This window comes from Marmota marmota, unplaced genomic scaffold (genome assembly GCF_001458135.2).
Source record: "Marmota marmota marmota unplaced genomic scaffold, marMar, whole genome shotgun sequence".
NCBI classification, from domain to species: domain Eukaryota; kingdom Metazoa; phylum Chordata; class Mammalia; order Rodentia; family Sciuridae; genus Marmota; species Marmota marmota.
In genome coordinates, this window is record NW_026000174.1 from 5,925,847 (window position 1) to 5,946,409 (window position 20,563).

The window sequence follows — 20,563 nt, forward strand, 5'->3', positions numbered from 1 at the left end:
CCCGTCCCATCCCACCCCATGGCCTCCTACTGCACTCAGAATGAAATCCAAACTCCTTGTGCTGGCTTTTCCTGATCTACATGACCTGCCCCACATCAGTCTTTCTGCCCTCTCTTCCTTGATGATGCACTCAGCCTTGTGTCTCCGTTTGGTTCTTTGACCACGCCAGTTCATTCTCACCAGAGGGCCTTTGCACTAGCTGATCTTTCAGCCTGAGATATTCTTCCAGTCTTTGCATGTGTGGCTTTCTTATTCAAATCTCATCTTAAATATAGCCACTTCAGAAAGGCCTTCTCTGACAACTCAGACTAAAATAATCCCTGCGTCCTATTTTCATTCTCTACCAGCACCTGTCACTATCTGATAGTTCTCTTGTTCACTTATGTATACGTACATTTCCCCAGGCATTTATTGCTGCTTTCTTATGCTGTATGGGAGGGGGGATCTTGTCTGCTTGTTCATCATCCTGTGCCCTGCTTCTGGGTCTGTGACTTACGTAGAGTAAATAAATGCTTAGTATAAAGGTATAGCATGACTGAGAGTGTTCTTCTCATCTGCAAAATGGAAGCTAATTCTTACGTCTCAGAATTGTGGAGGACTTACATTGACTAATTTGATAATGCACATAGAGTAAATATGTCTGTGTCTAGCATATATTGTTTAATAAGTAGAAACTATATTTATTTTTAAGTATTGTAGACTTTGAACAAAGATTCGTTTTCTTTCTTTTTTGCATTCTGGGTCCTCTATATTTTATATTTAAATAACTAGCACTCTTTTCCTTTTCCCAGTCAACTATGATTCTAGATTTTTTTTCCAAAGAAGGTTTTAAAAAGCACTGTTTAATGAATAGTCAATATCAGCTAGGTTAAAACTATTTTTACTGTCACTTCTATTTCCCCTCTCCCAGTACAAAGTCACTGCATTATAACAAGACTTAGCTTTCTCTTGGGAAATTATCACGTTCTTCTTCTCTTTGGTTATATGGTCTTTGCCAATTAACTCTCCTTTGGTAACAGTTTGGGGTGTTTGGGGATTTGATTTCCTAGTGTTCAGGTTCTCTGAAAAGCATCCCTAGTTTTACTGTGTACTAGTCAGTTTTTCTTTTGCATTTATTTAATAAACATTTATTTAGAGTCTATTGAAGTGCCAGGCAATGGATATGCAGATAGGAACTCACAGGGACTCTGTCCTTAAGGCCTAGTGGATGAAACAGGATACATAAACCAAGGAGCATATAAAGCTTCTATGAAGACTCTCTGAGGGACACAGGAGACACAAAGTGAGGAGCGACTAACTCACATGGTGAGAGTCTTCAGAGACCCCTTTCACACCAGTCAAGAAGAGGAGAGCCCTGTGAGTAAATGCGTGATGGGAGAAACCTATCTCAGTCTGCCCTCTGGGAGCTTGGCAGAGGTGATGGCACAAGGTCATGAAAAGCAAAGCTGGAGAGCATACAGGGGCTTGTCACAGGTGCTCTGTGTGCCCTGCTAGGGGATTTGAACTTTCTCCAACAGTAACAATCACAGCAGCAGCATCTAACACTGAGCCCCTCTTATATGCCAGGCTCTCCTTTTTTGTGCTTCATTGTATTCCTTTCATCCACACATCTACCCTAGGAGGTACAAGCTGTTAAAATCCCTGTGTGCAAATAAAGAATCGTAGGCTCCAAGAGGATCAAACTTGCCCAAGGTCTCACCCAGCTCCCAAAGGGCAGAGGTAGGATTCTGACTCAGTTTTACTCCAGAGTTCACCGTCTGAACCAGGGCACTGTGCTTCCTTTTTAGAGATGACTGTGGAAGCAGCTGGGAGCCACTGAGGAGATTTAAGTGTGGCAATGACACGATCAGATTAGTTCTTCAGAAAGGTTGCAGTGGAGTCACATTGCATCTTGAACAGAGGTTCGTGTCTAAAAGCATCTAAAGCAACAAATGCCAAGTTCCATTTCTCTTGGACTTCTAAGGAGGTTAGCTCCCTTAGTGGTGGCAAACCATGTCATAGCTTTTCCAACACAACAGCTTTTCCTCTGTTCTTGGAACAGAAGGCAGAGTCCTTGGCAGACAGGCACGTAATAAATGAATAGTCGGTTTGTGTTGAAGAACCCTATTGTTTGAAAGCACTACAGATTCACATTTCTGCAGCCATGGAGCCCCTCCTTGGAGGCAATACTCAGCTTTTCCTCACTTTCTTCAGGCCATATTCATTTCATAGGCAGCAGAGCAGTTTATTGCTTAGGTAGTGTTTTCCCTATTCCCCCCATCCTTGTTTTTCTAGGAGTCCATGTGGCACAGATGCATGTTAGGTCTGTGTGTGGCAATCTGCAGTGCACTGGGCCACAGCATGGAGTAAGGACCGTGCAAGGGGGGAGCCAGAAGAGATAAGGGGAGCAGGCTGAGCACAGCAGCTGCTGCCTGCTATGAGCATTTGGCTTCAGTGAAGGGCAGATGAACAGGAGAAACGAACATTAGAGATGGAAAGCAGGTTTGTTCCCTTTAACATTTTTCTGGTCTGAAACTTATTACATCATTGTATCTTTCTGTTTTCAATGTCTAGTAAAAATCCTTCCCAGTCAGTCAACAAATATGTGAAAAAAATGTTCAACATCTCTAGCTATTAAAGAAATGCAAATCAAAACTACTCTAAGATTTTATCTCACTCCAGTTAGAATGGCAGCTATCAAGAATACAAACAGTAATAACTGTTGGCAAGGATGTGGGGGAAAAGGCATACTCATACACTGCTGGTGGGACTGCAAATTGGTGCAGTCAATATGGAAAGCAGTATGGAGATTCCTTGGAAATCTTGGAATGGAACCACCATTTGATCTAGCTATCCCACTCTTCAGTTTATACCCAAAGGACTTAAAAACAGCATACTACTGTGACACAGTCACATAAATGTTTATAGCAGCACAATTTACAATAACTAAATTGTGGAACCAGCCTGGATGCCCTTCAGTAGATAAATGGATAAAGAAAATGTGAATATATATGCACAATGGAATATTACTCAGCATTAAAATAGAATAAAATCATGGCATTTTCAGGTAAATGGATGGAGTTGGAGAATATTATGAATTATGAATATTATAAGTGAAGTAAGCCAATCCCCCAAAACAAATGCCAAATGTTTTCCCTGATATGAGGATGCTGACTCATAATGGGGATGGCGGGGAAAACTGGGGGGGAAATGGAGCAACTTTAGATAGGGTAAGGGGGAGAGAGGGCAAGGGAGGGCGCCGGAGGTAGGAAAGATGCCAGAATGAGAAGAACATCATTACCCCAAGTTCATATATGAAGACACGAATGGTGTAACCAGAGACATGAAAAATTGTGCTCTATATGTGTACTATGAATTGAAATGCATTCTGCTGTCATGTATAACAAATTAGAATAAATAAATAAATTTTTAAAAATCCTCAATTTTCAACTACATCAACTTTAGTGACACAGTACTCTCCAAGCTCTTGGCTTATGCTTACTGATATAACCTAAGGATCATCTATAATGTTAGGAACTTTGATAAGTCCATCTATTTCGTCACAAGAGCACATTATTTGTTCTATGCTTAAAAACAGACATTATATAATTACAATGATTAATATAATTACAATGTGTTGTGGCTCAGCAGTAGAGTGCTTGCCTAGCACGTGTGAGGCCCTGAGTTTGATCCTCAGCACCACATAAAAATAAATAAAATGGGGCTGGGATTGTGGCTCAGCGGTAGAGCCCTTGCGTAGCACAGGTGGGACCCGGGTTTGATACTCAGCACCACATAAAAATAAAGGCATTGTGTTGTGTCCATCTACACCTAAAAAATAAATATTAAAAAAATAAATAAAATGAAGGTGTCGTATCCAACTACTATATATGTATAGTATATATATATATTATACATATTTTCTAAAAAATATATATACACACACACACACACATATATATATATATACACATATATATATTTTTTTTTTCTAAAAAACTCAGACATTATGTGGGTACTCTTGATGACCCTTAAAGCAAACCCCTGCTATGTCCTCATATAGGGCTCATGTTAAGTTACATCATTAATCCAAGTTCTGTCATTTTTAAGATAGAAATGATTGTGAAACAACTTTAAAGAAAATATTAATATAATTACAATGATGATAAAAATGAAGCCAAACCACCCAGTACATAGGAAAAAGGAGGAACACATCAAAATGCTGACAGTGATTGTGTTCCTACTGGTAATCTATTTTCTCCTTTCCAAATTAAAAAAAAAATGTGTCTGTGGTACATGCAAAATGTTAAACATTTGTTAAAGAAAAATGAGGACAAAACTTAAAACATAAAAAGCTCCCTGGAATCCCATAATCCTTACACAGCATATGTTTTTACTTTTGAATTCACTTGTTCATATATACACTGATTTTCCATAGCTGCAGCCCTAACAAATGCAATTTTGTGTATTCTTTTCATTTTACAGCCTATTGTCAACATTATTTAATATTTCTGCATAGTTGTCATAATTGGCATTTCTAATAGCTTCCCTGAATTCCATGGTGCGTATATTCTATGCTGAATTCGCCTCTCCCTCTTTGGACATTGTATTGCTTTCAATTCTTTGACTCTTTTAGATAAGATGTAATGAGAATTTTTGTATATTTAACATTTTGAGTTTCTTAATTTCTTTCCTTCAAGTGAATTTTCAACAGTGAATTCACTGCATGAAAAGTCTGAGCTCAGTTGTGGTGTTTGGTAAGTTCTACATTCTGGAAGGGCTGTTTGAATTTTCATGGTTACTAGTATGGTACATATGTACCTGCCCTGTGTTTCTTTCATGGCTGTTGAGCATTTATTATATTTTAATAATGTGCTTTGTTTTTAAATAAGTCAAGTTTAGTGAATAAATTATGTTATTGAAATTTAAAAAATATATGAATGTGTAAATGAGGCAAGTTATTCACAGTTCCCACCACTTGGAGGTAAAGATTTTTTAAAAATGTATTTCTTGGGGCTAGGGATATAGCTCAGTTGGTAGAGTGCTTGCCTTGCATGTATAAGGCCCTGGGTTCAATCCCAGCACTAAAATATATATATATATATATATATATATATATTTCTTCCAAGCATTTATTTCATAATATTACATCATGTGGCTCAGTGGAGAGGCATGACCACTTATCTACATTTAGATGGAGGTTTTAGTCCTTCCTCTATCTTGGGGGTCTAGTCTGAGTTTTATCAGAATTAACTTTCTTGTGAATAAATCCTTGTGCACATTTTGGAATGATTTTTGGGACAATTTCTAGAAGCAGGATTGCTGGGTCACTTTGTTAAGGCTTTTTATTTTTTCTTTAAGAATCACCTCAGGATTATTTATTTATTTATGTGGTGTTGGGGATTGAACCCAGGGCTTTGTGCATGCTAGGCAAACACTCTACCACTGAGCCATACTCCAATACCTTGTTAAGGCTTCTGATGAATTTTTAAAACTTGCCATTGCAAGAAGTTGTGCTCTTTATGTTTCACTTTTTTTTTTTTTTCCACCTGTTAATGTTTGGATGTCATTCCTGCCTTTACTAGGTTATCAGTGGCCATTTATCGTTTATTTATCTTAAATGAAGTTTGGACCTCTGCTTTTTGGTCCCTGGGCATGTTGTTCCTAGGATAAGAATCCTAGAATTTATTTATTTATTTTATTGAGGCTCTCCCTCAGATTCCATCTGTTGGTAAATTTAACTCATCTGTATCTTCCACCCAGTTCTTAAACTGTGGCCTGTACATGTTTACATGAATTCTAGATTCCTTCAACTTTTTGAAATCTAGAACTCTTCGAAAAACAATTCCTATTTTTGCTTAAAAAATTTTCCATTCTCACTTATTTCTTCAATAAATAGTTGTTGAATTCTAGTTTGAGGAATTTAGGGTTTAAAGATGACGGATAAGTACAATGTGTAATGGGTGCTGGGGTTATTTTATTTACAGAGGGTAGTTGGAAACAGAGAAAGAAGACATTCATTCAGCGCTAGGGTTGTATTGTAGCTCAGTGGTAGAGCACTTGCCTACCATGTTTGAGGTACTAGGTTCCATCCTCAGCACTATAGAAAAATAAATAAATAAAATAAAGACATTGTGTTCATCTACAACTAAAAAGAAAAAATAAAGAAGACCTTCATTCTACATGGTAGGATTTGGAAAAAATTATGGAGGAAAGGGCATCTGAGCTTCTGAAAAGATAAAAAGGAATTTTTTAATAGGAGAAAGGATAGGTTAGGGAGGGAGAAGAGCATGTGCAGAGCTCTACAAGCCAGAAAGGACATGGGGTGTTTGGAGAAAAGAGAAAAATCTATGTAATAGAGCTTACAGGATGTCGGGATTGGAGAAAGGTAAATTGTGTTGGACTATAAAAAGCCTCATCAGGGAGCTGGGGTTGTGGCTCAGCGGTAGAGCGCTCGCCTAGCATGTGCGAGGCCCTGGGTTCGATCCTCAGCACCACATAAAAATAAATAAATAAAGATATTGTGTCCAACTTAAAAAAAAAGCCTTATCATACTAACCCTAAGGAATTTAAACTTCATCCTCAAGACTGAGAATCGGCAGATACTTTTGGGAAAACATTTGACCACAGAGAACCTGGTTAGAAGTCGTTAGTAGACTGGCTGGGTGAGAGCCAACGAAGGCCTGAGCCTTGTTGGTGCAGCAGGAACCGGTGGTGGGGGGCAGAGGGCATTCAAGCAATATTTCTGACAAAAAAAATTTGCAGGCCTTGGCAACAGGTGGTTTAGAGCATGCGTTGTGTGTGTGTGTGTGTGTGTGTGTGTGTATTGGAAGGCCATGTTGAGGAAGAATTTGTATCCTGCCTTCCCCACAGGAATTTGCCAGGATACAAACAAGATAATGCACAGGAAAGCCCTTAGTAAACTAGAAGTGCTCTGTTTTTTACATCTGTAGATGTAAAAACTTACTTATAGTGACAGTACCTACAAAATCCTACCTAATAGGGCTGTTTTAAGGATGAAATGAGCCAGTGTGTGTAAAGTCTGGGCTTTATACAAATAGTCATTCTTTTGAATGTCCTAAGAACTGTCACAAACTTGGGAGAATTCCTGTATTTTATCTTCATCCATTTGGGTGCCAGAGCATGTAGACTCTTATGTTGCTTTGACATTTTCTCCTACTTCCAATGGGAATGTATTTGAACAGCTGAGGGAAGCATCCAGTCTCACTGGACAGTCTTCCTGCTAGGAGGAGACACCTCTGTCCTTGATAGGCCTCTGGTTGCTGGGGCGAGGACCATCAGGGGAAATGCTTGAGCCCAGTTCTGGGTCTTGGCCCTGACCTCTGTCTGCCTGGCCAGGCTGCATTGTGTGCTCAGTCTGTGGGAGGAGACTGAGGAGGCTGATAAGGGGGCCCTTCTGGTCCAGCCAAACAGTCACAGAAAAGCTTCTGCAGAAGAAAGATTAGACACAGGCCCTGATTTAGAGAACACAGATGGGAGGGCAGTGGGGCAAAACCCCAGAGTTCTTTACAGTGGTATTGTTATTGTTGAAGGAGGACCACAGAGGGAGCCTTGCCTGCTTGTGCAAAAGACGGAAACAGCAAGTTAGATTTGGAAGTACCATATTTAGATCTGTTCAACAAACATATTTTGCAGACAGAAGCTCCCCAACTTGGAGAGGGATTAGCAAGTGGGAAGGGTATCCATTTTCCTTTCCCCAGGAAAGAAAATGCCAGTATTTCCAGGTACATGCAAGTCTCTCTGACAAGCACCTGCTCCTAGGTGCTGTGGTACAAAACAAATTGGTTCTGCCTGGGGAACTGAGTGGGAGCCCAAGTGGGTCCTAAGCAGTAGCCCCTTTTTTGGGGCCAACTGTCTATGGAAAACCAAATCTGTGTGGTTTTCACTATAGCAAGTGAAAACACTGGAAGATAATTCAGATTTTTGCTTTGGTTAATGCTGATGAAATGCTGTTTCATAGGTTAATTTTCATCTTTCTTACATGTTTGTAATCCCAAATCTATTTTGTGTTTCCAGGAAATATGAGAATATAAAAGACAATATATACCAAGAATAAAATAAAGTGTTTTATTGTCTTGATTTTTAAAAATAATATGGTATTATTATTTTTCATTTTTATTTCTTTGCATGTCTTAAAAATATTCTAAGGGCTGCTTTTGAGTTCCCTTGTCCTTATTCCACCCCTAATCATGGCATGAATCCATGCCAGCCACCTACGATGGTTATGCCCGTGGTCTTTCATAGTAGGGGTTTTTATTTGTGGACTTTATTTGTACTGGCAGCAGTCCTGTTTCAGAGTCAGAGGACCTGTGTAGTTCATTGCTTATGTGCCACTGGCCTAAGGCTATAGTTACTTTCTTGGTTTCAAATGCCTTCTCTGTGAAGTGGGAGAAAAAGACGGACTCCTCATGTTTACTCAGGAAGATTTTATGTCAAGGGCAGTGAGAGCAATTTCCAAGCTGTACAAATGTATTTTTAAATTAGTGTCACAAATAAACTATTGTTTGATCCATTGGTTTTGGTTTTTATATAATGGATACTTGGTTTTAAGGGATGTTGGTCTCCAAGAATGAATCTTCCTTTTTAGGGAGCTGCTGTACTGCGGCATGCTTTAACAGAGAAAGCAATGGTATACATAATGAACTAGGAAAGGCAATACTGGAGTTTTGGTGGAATATTTTTTCCCTGGATCCAGGATCCAAGAGGGCAGACAAAGAGAAAGATAGAAACAGAATTCCCCAAACTGATTTTTTAAAAGGCCTTTCTTACTATATTAGGAAAACTGTGTTCCTTTTAAGCACTACTGGATAGTGAATGGAAGGGTAGAATATAATTCAAGAGTTAGAGGTTCTCTTCTTTCCTAGAAAAAGCTAAATCTTACAGCCTTCCCAGGGGAAACCACTCTTGCTAGTTTTTTTGGTTTCATTCCAAAAATATCGTATGAATCAACAGATGTAGAATTATATGCTCTTACCCTTTTTCTATATTATACACACCCTGTTTCCATCTTGTTTCTTTCACATAGTACACCTTGCACACATCCAAAGCAGACTGTGTGGCCCATTGACATATATGCCATAATTTATCGTTGCCATAATCCTTCTTCTTCTTCTTTTTTTTTTTTGCTGAGGGACTTCTAGGTTGATTTTTATAACTGTAATTACAAATGCAGAACATCCTACTACATGTTCCTTTGTTCACATGTAGGTATGAGTTATCAGTGTATCAATGAGTATGGATATATGCTAGATTACTAGAAGTGCATTGCTGGAGCAAGGGTTTGTTGCATCATATTTGAGTTGAGTTGTCTTCTACCAGTAGTACACAAATGCCTCATTTCTCTGTATCCCGGTACAGAATGAAGTTTGCCCCAATTTGAGATGAAAAATGTCCTTTCTTTTTTTTATTTAATTGATTTTATTTTTTAAATACATGACAGTGGAATGCATTATAATTTTTATTACACATATATACCACAATTTTTCATATCTCTCTATATAAAGTAGGTTAACACCCAATTTGTGTCTTCATACATGTATATCAGATAATGATGTCCATCTCATTCCACCATCCTTGCTAATCCCCTGCCTCCTCCCTTTCCCTCCCACCCCTCTTCCCTATCTAGAATTCATCTATTCTTGTCATGCTCCCCTCCCTACCCCACTATGAGTCAGCCTCCTTATATCAGAGAAAACATTCAACATTTGTTTTTTTGGGATTGGCTAACTTCACTTAGCATTATCTTCTCCAATGTCATCCATTTACCTACAAATGCCATGATTTTATTCTCTTTTATTGTTGAGTAAAATTCCATTGTGTATATATGCCACTTTTTTTTTTTTTATCCATTCATCCACTAAAGGGCATCTAGGTTGGCTCCACAGTTTAGCTATTGTGAATTGTGCTGCTATAAACATTGATGTGGCTGTGTCCCTGTAGTATGCTGTTTTTAAGTCCTTTGGGTATAGTCTGAAGAGAGGGATAGCTGGGTCAAATAGTGGTTCCATTCCCAGATTTCTAAGGAATCTCCATATTGCTTTCCATATTGACTGCACCAATTTGCAGTCCTACCAGTCATGTATGAGTACCTTTTTCCCCACATCCTCGCCAGTACTTATTGTTGTTTGTCTTCATAATAGCTGCCATTCTGACTGGAGTGAGATGATATCTTAGAGTAGTTTTGATTTGCATTTCTCTGATTGCTAGAGATGATGATTTGTTGATTGATTGTATATCCTCTTCTGAGAAGTGTCTGTTCAGGTCCTTGGCCCATTTGTTGATTAGGTTATTTGTTTTTTCCGTGCTTAGCTTTTTGAGTTCTTTGTATACTCTAGAGATTAGTGCTGTATCTGATGTGTGAGGGGTAAAAATTTGCTCCCAGGATGTAGGCTCTCTGTTTCTTCTGCTGAGAATAAACTTTTTAGTTTGATTCTATCCCATTTATTGATTATTTTAATTATAATTTATAGTTCAAAAATTAGTTTGCAGTTACTAATGTGTGAGGCTGATCTTTTTTTTTAAAGTTCTGTTTTATTTCTTGTGAACTTTCTGCTCATGTCCTTAGTCCATTTTTCTATTGGATTATTGTTTTTTATTTATAGGAATTCTTTATGCAATTAATGGAATTAGACTTAAATACATGTGTTACAGATATTTTAGTTCATTTTTACTGTTTTGCAGAATTATTTTAAAATTAGTAAAATTAATCATTTATTTTGCAATTTAGACTTGATATTAAGTAATTCCCCACTTCAAGATTTTATACACACACATGCACACATTTTTTTCTAGTATTTCCATGCTTTCAGTTTTTAAAAAAATATTTATTTTTTAGTTGTACACAACACTCTTATTTTGTTTATTTATTTTTATGTGGTGCTGAGGATCAAACCCAGGGCCTCACATGTGCTAGGCGAGTGCTCTACCCCTGAGCCACAACCCCAGCCCCAATTTTTCATTTATTTATTTATTTATTTGGTGCTAAGGATAGAACCCAGGGCCTCTCACATGCTTGTCGAGCGCCTACCGCTGAACCACAACCCCAGCCCCATGCTTTCAGTTTTTAAAGATTCAAACCTTGAATCTATTTAGAGTTTATTTTAGTATAAAGAGGGATACCTAATTCCAAATTAACTTCTTTTCAGAAAGACCTGGGTTTGGAATCAAGGCACTTTCTACTCATGAGCTGTATGATTCTGAATAAATTTACCTCTTTGAACCTCAATTTCTTCACTTATATAATGTGAATAATAATGCCTGTGTAAAGGGCTAGAGCAAGGATTACATAAGATGATATATGAAAAACATTTAGCATTGTTTCTGGCACCCTGTGTGTTCAAATCATGGTCCAAGGTCCTAGGAACATGGGAAAATAGTGTATTCTAGAAAAGAGAAGTTCTGGGTGGCCAGGATTGTCACCTTGCATCTCACTTGTGTGTGACTTAAGGTGAGTCACTTCATTACCTAATCCCTGTTTCCTTACCTGTATAGTGAATAAGAAGTAGTTCATGAAGTTGTTGGGATATCCATATTAGAGCATGCATGTGAAAGCATTTGTAAACTATAAAGAGCCATATAACAAAATGTTGGGAGTTTATAGCCTGGTGAATGAGGAGCAGCCATGGTGCAGGTGGGTATTTGACATCCATGGCCAAGGAGAATAATTAACTTGCAATAACATGAAATTAGCAGCTGATGTAAAGCAAGTGAGCTTGCAGCAGTTGATTATAGTAATGGTTAGTAATTGCCTCCTCGTAATTAAGCAATAATGAGCTTCCTGGGACAGAACCTCGTTAGAGTGAAAGATGGATCAAATGCTTTCAGTTCAATGTATACTAATTGAACACAGCAATAGAGTAAGCAGAGATGAGTGTCTTGCTGGCGTACAGTCTTTACCTTTAAGGACGGTAGGGGTAAGATAGACATGCAGGGCACAGTCCCCTTCACCAGGTAGATGCACATGCTGAACGTAGTCAGAGGAAGGTCCAGAGTGCTCTAGAACTGTCAAGGATGGAGCAGCTCACTGTATACTGGTCTAAACCCAGCCCCTGAAGTCTGGCTCAGATTCTAAGGAAGCCCAGCCTAGTATTGCCTTCTAGAAATTTTGTTTATTGTCCTTTGTTATTCCTGTTTGCTTCTCTTTTAGATTGGTAGAGATATCTTGTTTTTCATGCCCTACTCATCTCCTTTCACAGTTCTTTATGGGAGTGGTGTGTATTTATGGCCTCTGTTTCTGCTATGACCTAGCTAATCAATTTCCCTGGGTAGGGTTTCCAAATAAAATATAGGCTACCTAATTAATTTTGAATTTTAAATAAACAACATTGTGTGTGTGTGTGTGTGTGTGTGTGTAGGTCTTATGTAATATTTGGATCACACTGATATCTTTTTTCCTTCTTTCTTTTTTTTTTTTTTTGGTACCAGGGATTGAACCTAGGGGTGCTTAACCACTGAGCCACATCTCCAGCCCTTTTTAAATATTTTATTTAGAGACAGGGACTCTGCTGAGTTGCTTGGGGCCTAGCTAAGTTGCTGAGGCTAACTTTGATCTTGCGATCCTTCTGCCTCAACCTTTTGAGCCTGGAATTACAGGCATGCACCACTGTGCCTGGCTACACTTATATCTTAAAAAGTCATTCATTTATCTCATTCAACATATTGAACAAACATATTCAAATTTACTTATTACTATCTGAAACTGAAACTTAAGTGATATCTTGACTTTCTTTGGCAACCCAGCCTGGGCAGCCCTGATTTTAAGTAATACAAAATAGCATTTAACATATTCATGTGTCATGCAACCCTATATACCAAGGGATATTGAAAGGCGTTACATGAGAAAAGAATTCTCAGCTAAAATCATATTTTGTAAATATGAACTAAACAAAGCCAGTTTCATTCATGATGAGAATTTTCACAACATTTTATTTTTTGTTGAAAATTTGCTTTTTAAAAAATCTTTTTGGATATACCAAACACAGTGTATTTTGACACATATAAATGGAGTATAAGTTATTCTAATTATGATCCAGAACATTTTAAATCTTCAGGATTGGATTATAGTATTTAGCATTCCTCAAAGTTACGTCACTGTGAAGTCATCTTCCACAAACCCTCCCTTCTTGAGTAGTTAGGGTTATAGAAGCAGATGTTGAAAGAATGCTGAGGGTGTCTGATAATGAGTTCTATTTTGCAGACTCTAAGTTCTGATTTGGGGTTTTGGAAAACACAAAATTTATATATAAAAAAAAAACTTTACATGATCCTATGATGCTGGTTTTTTTTTTTAAATCCAAAAATTTATAATAAAATATACGTACTTATAAGGGTATATAAATAAAGAGACTAGAAGGATGTATAGCAAAGTGTTATTTATACCCAGGAGGAGGTATGGGTAGGGAAAGATTATGGATGGTTTCATTTTTCTTTATATTTGTCTATATTTTCTACAGTTGATAAAGATGACTTGACAGAAGGACTAAAAAATTTTTATTCTATTTTTTAAAGGGACATTTTCCATATATTATTTGCCTCTCAAACAACTCAGTAATATATGTTTTAATGTTTATTTTATTTATTTTTAAAAATAGTTACTTTTTAGTTGTAGATGGACACAATACTTTTATTTTTATATGGTGCTGTAGATTGAACCCAGTGCCTCATGTGTGCTAGGCCAGCACTCTACCACTGAGCCACAATCCCAGTCCCGGTTCTAATGTTTATTATTTCCATTTTATGAATATAGAAACTTTTCTCTAGCAGATGCAGGCCTCCTGGTTTCATCTCTGCAGCCTCAATGGTGTGCAAGAACAGTGCCACATACTGTCATGGGAAGGGCCCATGGTACCTGTGTGTCAACACTCTCCATTTACAGACCAAGTGGAAGTTCTGGAAGGGAAAAGAACGTGCCTGAGACACACAGTTTTTTGAACCAGGGACAAGTGTTCACAATGTTTTTAGGGTAAAGTCTGGGGTTAGAGGTGGGAGGAGGGGACCTGGCTGCTGACTTATGCTGAGTGCCAGAGGGCAAGGGGGAAATACATAGATGTGCAACAGTGAATGTAGTCGTTTTTAAAAACTGGTTTATGTTACCAAATTTATATTGCTTAGAATGGTTTTCTTCCTTTTAAGCTTTTCATACTAGTTTTCATTTCCTGTTATCGTCTTGAAGTTAATTTTTTTCTTTTCCTCATTGATTTTTTTTCCTTTTTGAATCTCATGCATATATCCATTTATTTAGAACTATGGTGGTGATTATATTTGAGATTTTACCTGTTCATCTGAGTGGTGTTCCTGTTTATTCCTCTGTACCTGGTACTTAATTACACAGATGATTGGTGACTAAATTGTGGGAGTGGCATTCAAGGGAAGTCTAAGTCTAGTTCCTATGGGAGACCTGGACTGTGGGGCACAGTGAGGAGCATCATGTGATGTGAAACCAGTGTGCATCCCCATCAATGTAGGAGTGATGCTTTCAGAGCTGGGGGATTTCTAGAATCCTGCAGTTCAAAGGAGCCTGGGGATCAGTTCAACTGAGCCTCCAGCCCCAGTGACCGATATAGTGATATTGTCAATCACAAGACAGGAGGCAGCAGTATTCTGTTTGAGAAGCAGTAAAGCTCTGGAGTCAGATGGACTTGGGTTTGTATCTATCCTAACACTAATTAGCTATATCTAGGATAATATCTCGGTATACCAGTTTCCTCTGTAGTAAATTAGTGATGATAAAAAGATTACCTACAAATCAAGAATCAATAAATGGGATGGATTCAAACTAAAAAGTTTCTTCTCAGCACATAAAACAATCAGTGAGATGAATAGAGAGCCTACAGTTTGGGAGCAAGTTTTTACCCTTCACACATCAGATAGAGCACTAATCTCTAAGGTGTATAAAGAACTCAAAAAGCTAAACACCAAAAAACAAATAACCCAATCAATAAATGGGCCAAAGACCTGAACACATACTTCTCAGAAGATGATAAACAATCAATCAACAAATATGTGAAAATGTTCATCATCTCTAGCAATTAGAGAAATCAAAACTATTCTAAGATTTCATCTCACTCCAGTCAGAATGGCAGCTATTAAGAATACAAACAACAATAAGTGTTGGTGAGGATGTGGGGAAAAGGGCACACTCATAAATTGCTGGTGGGACTGCAAATTGGTACAGCCAATGTGGAAAGCAGTATGAAGATTCCTTGGAAAACTGGAAATGGAACCAGCATTTGACCCAGCTATCCCTCTCCTCGGTCTATACCTAAAGGACTTAAAAACAGCATACTACAGGGACACAGCCACATCAACATTTATAGCCACAATTCGAAACAGCTAAATTGTGGAACCAACCTAGATGCCCTTCAATAGATGAATGGATAAAGAAAATGTGGTATATATGCACAATGGAATATTACTCAGCAATAAAAGAGAATAAAATCATGGCATTTGCAGGTAAATGGATGGAGTTGGAGAATATCATGCTAAGTGAAGTTAGCCAATCACAAAAAAACAAATGCCAAATGTTTTCTCTGATATAAGGAGGCTGACTCATAAGTGGGGTAGGGAAGGGGGTCATGGGAGGAAGAGAGGAACTCTAGATAGGGCAGAGGGGTGGGAGAGGAAGAGAGGGGCATGGGACTAGAAATGATGGTGGAATGAGATGGACATCATTATCCAAAGTACATGTATGAAGACACAAATGTTGTGAATATACTTTGTATACAACCAGAGATATGTAAAATTGTGCTCTTTATGTATAGTATGAATTGTAGTGCATTCTGCTATCCTGTATAACAAATTAGAATAAAAAAATTTAAAAAAGATTACCTACATCATAGAGTTGTGAGGATTAAATGCATAACTACATGTGACACAGTACCTGGTACATAATAAGCTTTGAATAAGTGTTAGCTATTATTGTTATTATTGACAGTAACAGAGTGGGAAATCCCCAGAATTTGGCAGAAGACCATCTCTTAATGTGCTTGATTGATCCTCACTTGGCATTCCTAAATGTGAGACAAGGTGTGACTTTTGTTGTCAGTTTAGGGTTGGTTATAACTAGTTTACTTCTGAATGGGTATCTCCCCACCTCTTGGATACTTTCTCATCACAAAGTGATTCCTTGATGCCTGGGCTGTTTGTTATGTTATGGACTACACAGAAGAGCTTACTCAAAGCTTGGTTTTTCCAGAGAATCTATGAACATTTAATTCAGATGTGTTTTCTTTCTTTCTTTTTAAAAGTTTCTTCTTCCCTTTATTTAGAATATTTGTCTTTTTTTTTTTTTTTGGTATAGAGGATTGAACCCAGTAATATTCTACCTCTAAACTACATTCCAAGCCTTTTTATTTTTTATTTTGAGACATGATTTTGCTAAGCAGCCAAGGCTGGCATTGAACTTGTTATCCTCCTACTTCAGCTTCCCAAGTAGCTGGGATTACAGGCATGCAGCACTGTATCCAGCTAAAATGATTGTTTTTTAAGAGAAGTTTTTGTTGTTGTTCTAATTAGTTATACATGACTGTAGAATGCATTTTGACACATCATACATAAGTGGAGTACAACTTCTCACTCTTCTAGTTGTACACGATGTAGAATCACACCAGTCGTGTAATCATACAGTCACATGTTTTCTATTAGAAACAGAACATTAATCAAAGCAGGTAATCTGGAGTTCACAGTCCAGCTTAAGCCTGCAGTTTTAAACTCACAACCATTTTCTTCAGAGGTTCATTTAAAAAATACTTGGGCTAGGAGTATAGCTCAGTGGTAGAACACATGATTAGCATGCATGAGCCTCTGGGTTCAGTCCCCAGCTCCAAAAACAAAAAACCCCAAACTGAAACATATTCAACAAAGCATGAAAGTAAGTTTCTTTTAGAAAGGGGAAATGTCTTTTTTTCTGTGGTTTGCTCCAGGTGGTAACCACATGACACAGCATTGACAGAGCCCCTCTTTCTTCTCTTCATAAAGATACATAGTTTGGGCACTGATAACTTTCTCTTAGGAGCACTGTTTCTGAGTTCTTTATTTTTGGAATTCTCTGTATTTCTTACTTTGTTCTTTTGACATCAGGCAAAGATGTAGAAATAAATGTGCATCAAACAAGCAAAACACAGGAAAAGAATGCAGCTCAGTCCGGTGTTTCCTGTTTCTCATTTGCTCATGGGAGCAGTGAGTCCTGGTCCACACAGCTTCATCTTCCTGCTAACCTTGCATATCCTTGAGTTTTATTTTCTTTTTATTTTTAACAGTGAGTTTTAACTGACATCTCACATCCCTGAAATTTATCACGAGTTTGACTTTGTTTCTTACTTGAACTATTATAATGTGGTAGAATTTTGGGCCTGAAGCTAGAGGGGAGGAGAAAAGGGAAATCACATTTATAAAAATGCTTGTCCTCCCTCATTCAATTCATCACATCTTTCTTGAGGTCTTACTCTGAGCCAGGTATAGTGAGAGGCACTATCTAGTGGTTCAAAGATGTGGGTGCTGGAGCCAGGTTGTCTGGGTTTGAATCTCAACCCTACTAGTTAGCATCTGTGGAACCTCAGTGCCTTCTTATTTCGCTTCGCTTGTGCTGTAATTTAGGAATGTCAAGTGTCTACCCCATAGTTGTGATATTAGATGACTTTATATCCAGTGAGATGCTGCTGCTGCTGCTGATGATGATGATAGGTTGGGATCAGGGTGCAGTTCACTTCATTACCCTCATGCTGCACAGTCATGAATGTGTCAGTAGTATTGAGGTGCTTATGGATGGGGATGAAATATGAGGCAAGCATTTAATAGTAAAGTGTGGTGGGTATTATCATAGGAGATGAAGAGGGTGTCAGGAGAACCTTCATAGGGGGCCCAAGCTGCTCCCTGTCAAGTTAGAGAAGTAACTAGAGAAAGGGATGTTTCAGCTGAGACCTAAAGGGGAAGTAAAAGTTATCTGGACTAGGTCAGGGGATGGGAAATTAGGTCATGTGTTCTGGGCAGACGTATGTGTGAACATCTGAAGAGAAAATCAATCCTACAGTATTTAAGGAAGAGAAGAAATCCAGTGAGCTTCAAGTGTGTGTTATAAGGAGGCTGGTGAGAGATGAGGCCAGCAGTGAAGGAGGAAACCAGCTGATGGAAAACTTGTGAGTCAAGAGAAGGAGTTTGGATGACTAAGGGCCTGGTCCTGTCCTTGAGGTTTCCATTCATTTCTTCACGCATCATTATTCTGTTATAAGTGATATAAGCTTCATTTTGTTAATAGGGAAGTTGAAGCTCTGGAAAATGGTCACTTAGAAAGCAGCACAGGCAGGATTTGAACCTGGGTCTCTTCAGCTCCATAGTTTTTTTGATGACACACATGGTCTTGGAACTTGAAGTCTGGTTGTTTTATGATTTCGGGCCCCCTTGGTTTTCCTTAATCTCAGTTTGCTCAGGTAATATACCTTAACACTGTATATTACCTGAGAATTCAGCCTCTGGACTGCAGAAACAAATGGAAATATACATAAAGGGCCACATAGTGCCAGACATATGGCCAGCACAAACCACTGCTTATGGACTCAGATTCTTACACAAAGAGAGATTTTCCTCCACAATTTAAGTGAACTGAGAACCCTATGAGTGGCCACCTGGGTGTTGGCTTGGTTGCCAGTCATCTTATCAAGAGCTAGTTAAGTCCACTGGATACCACATTTGTATGCAGTGGATTTACTTCCCTAGCAGTATTTGACAGGTTCAACCCCTGGGGCTCTTTTCTCTGCCTGCAGCCATTTGAGCTTTAGTTCCTGGTAGGAGTGACCTTGAGGCTTTTCTAACTCTCTCAAGCACCCCAGGGGCTCATTGTCTATCCATTGCCTCTCCCTCTAGAGTCTACTGGACCTATTCTATGATTTATTTAACTTTTTTGTTGTTAACTTTCCTTGGTTGGTTTTGAGGTGGCCCACCTCCCAGGTGATAGAGTACTATAGAAACAATAAGTAACTTGCTTTCACCAGGATAGGGTACCAAGGCTATTTAAGAGGTTGTTTTTAAAATCTTCAAAAAATGTCCTCTCAAGTAGACAGTTTACAGTATTCTTTTCAGCACAGTTGGAGAAACTAAGGCCTATACTTAAACAATATGCCCATTATTTTTTTCCTTCTATAGAGTAAAAATTTATGAAGGGTAACTCGGTCCCAGAGGGTGGGAATATAGAATTGAAAGACATAGTCACTTCCCTCAAGGATGAGACAGATATTTGAATAACTGTGTATAGGAAGTGAAGTCTTAGGACAGAAGATTGGTGGAAGTGGTTTGCCTTATTTAAGTAAGATTAGTAAAAAATTCAGAGAGAAATAGCTATTTGCATTGGGCCTTGAAGGGCTTCATAATGTTGAAGGGAAGGCATCCCGATAGGGGAAACTCATAAATGCCAAAGCCCAGAAGAATGAAAAGATAGGCACTTCAGGGTCCCTTTAGCATCTGTGTGGTTGGAGAAAGTATATAGGAATGAGGTGGGGATCGGAGGACAAGATGACTATAACTTCCACTGGTAAGACCCCCAGGACTTGAAGGAGACCAAAAGGGTCCTTCATAGTTACAGTCCCTTCAGTCTCCTAGCTGCTAGTACTTTTTCCAGAGCCATGCACAATACATAAACATCCTTAAAGTTCTGGATGGACTCTCCTTTGTCCCTGTTTCTCTGCACCACTCCCTACTTGCCTGGTGATGTTTCTCTTATACTGAAAGAAAATGGATCTTATCACTGAGGACTTGTGACCTGACTGCTTGGAGGAATAAAGGTTACCAAGTGAAAGGACATCTGTCATTACTTCCTGTGGCATGACGTAGCTGGGAGGAATGAAGTCTATCTGTGACTAGACACCTGTGTTCCTCTCTCATTGGCAGGGTCACCAGAGGGGAACATTAAATTGCTCTTCAAATGAGTCAGATTTCTTATTCCTGAGGAGAAGGGGCTGGTGTACCTTGGGTTCTCTGGGCCTTTCTCACTCTTGCCTGTATTTGCCTTGCAGCTGTGTAAATGAGTATGGAAGATTATGATTTCCTGTTCAAAATTGTTTTAATTGGCAACGCTGGTGTGGGGAAGACGTGCCTAGTCCGACGGTTCACTCAGGTAAGAGCACTCAGAATCCCAGAGTGGGTTTTATCTGTCTAGCCTGCCTTAGAGGAATCTTATGGATTGGGTGCCTGGTCCCAGGGCCAGCCTCTAGGCTGTGCATTCTTAACACACCCTTTGAAAGTGGTATCAGTTTTATAGCCTAGGCTTTTTCTAAATCCCCTCAAGGGAGCTTGGCTGTGGGGGTCAATACCAACCCTCCCACACCTCTTTTTGTTTCCCTATATGAAAGGAGCAAGTGGTTTTATTTTCAGTATGAAGTTTCAAAATTTATTGGATAAAAAATAGATTAGTTCTTAATAATCCAAAGGTAGAAATAAATTAATGCAAATTAAACTCAAACTCCCTGCCTATGCCTCATTTCCTCCCAAGAAACTGCGTGAATCATTTTGGTTTAGAACCAAATATGCTGATTTTTCTAAACCTCATAAATGGGGATGAGATGAGAACAGTGAAGAA

The 20,563-nt window shown here is 38.6% G+C and overlaps 1 protein-coding gene across 2 annotated transcripts in view; it reads left to right on the top strand.

Annotated features, from left to right (window-relative positions):
* The window catches only part of Rab30 (RAB30, member RAS oncogene family), an 86,945-nt gene that overhangs the window by 43,595 nt on the left and 22,787 nt on the right, over positions 1-20,563 (top strand). For both annotated transcript variants that reach the window (XM_015477357.2, XM_048787991.1), the window contains exon 2: positions 20,001-20,101. In XM_015477357.2, coding sequence (XP_015332843.1) covers positions 20,009-20,101 — 93 coding nt within the window. In that variant the 5' untranslated portion in view covers positions 20,001-20,008. The remainder of the gene's footprint in view (positions 1-20,000; positions 20,102-20,563) is intronic.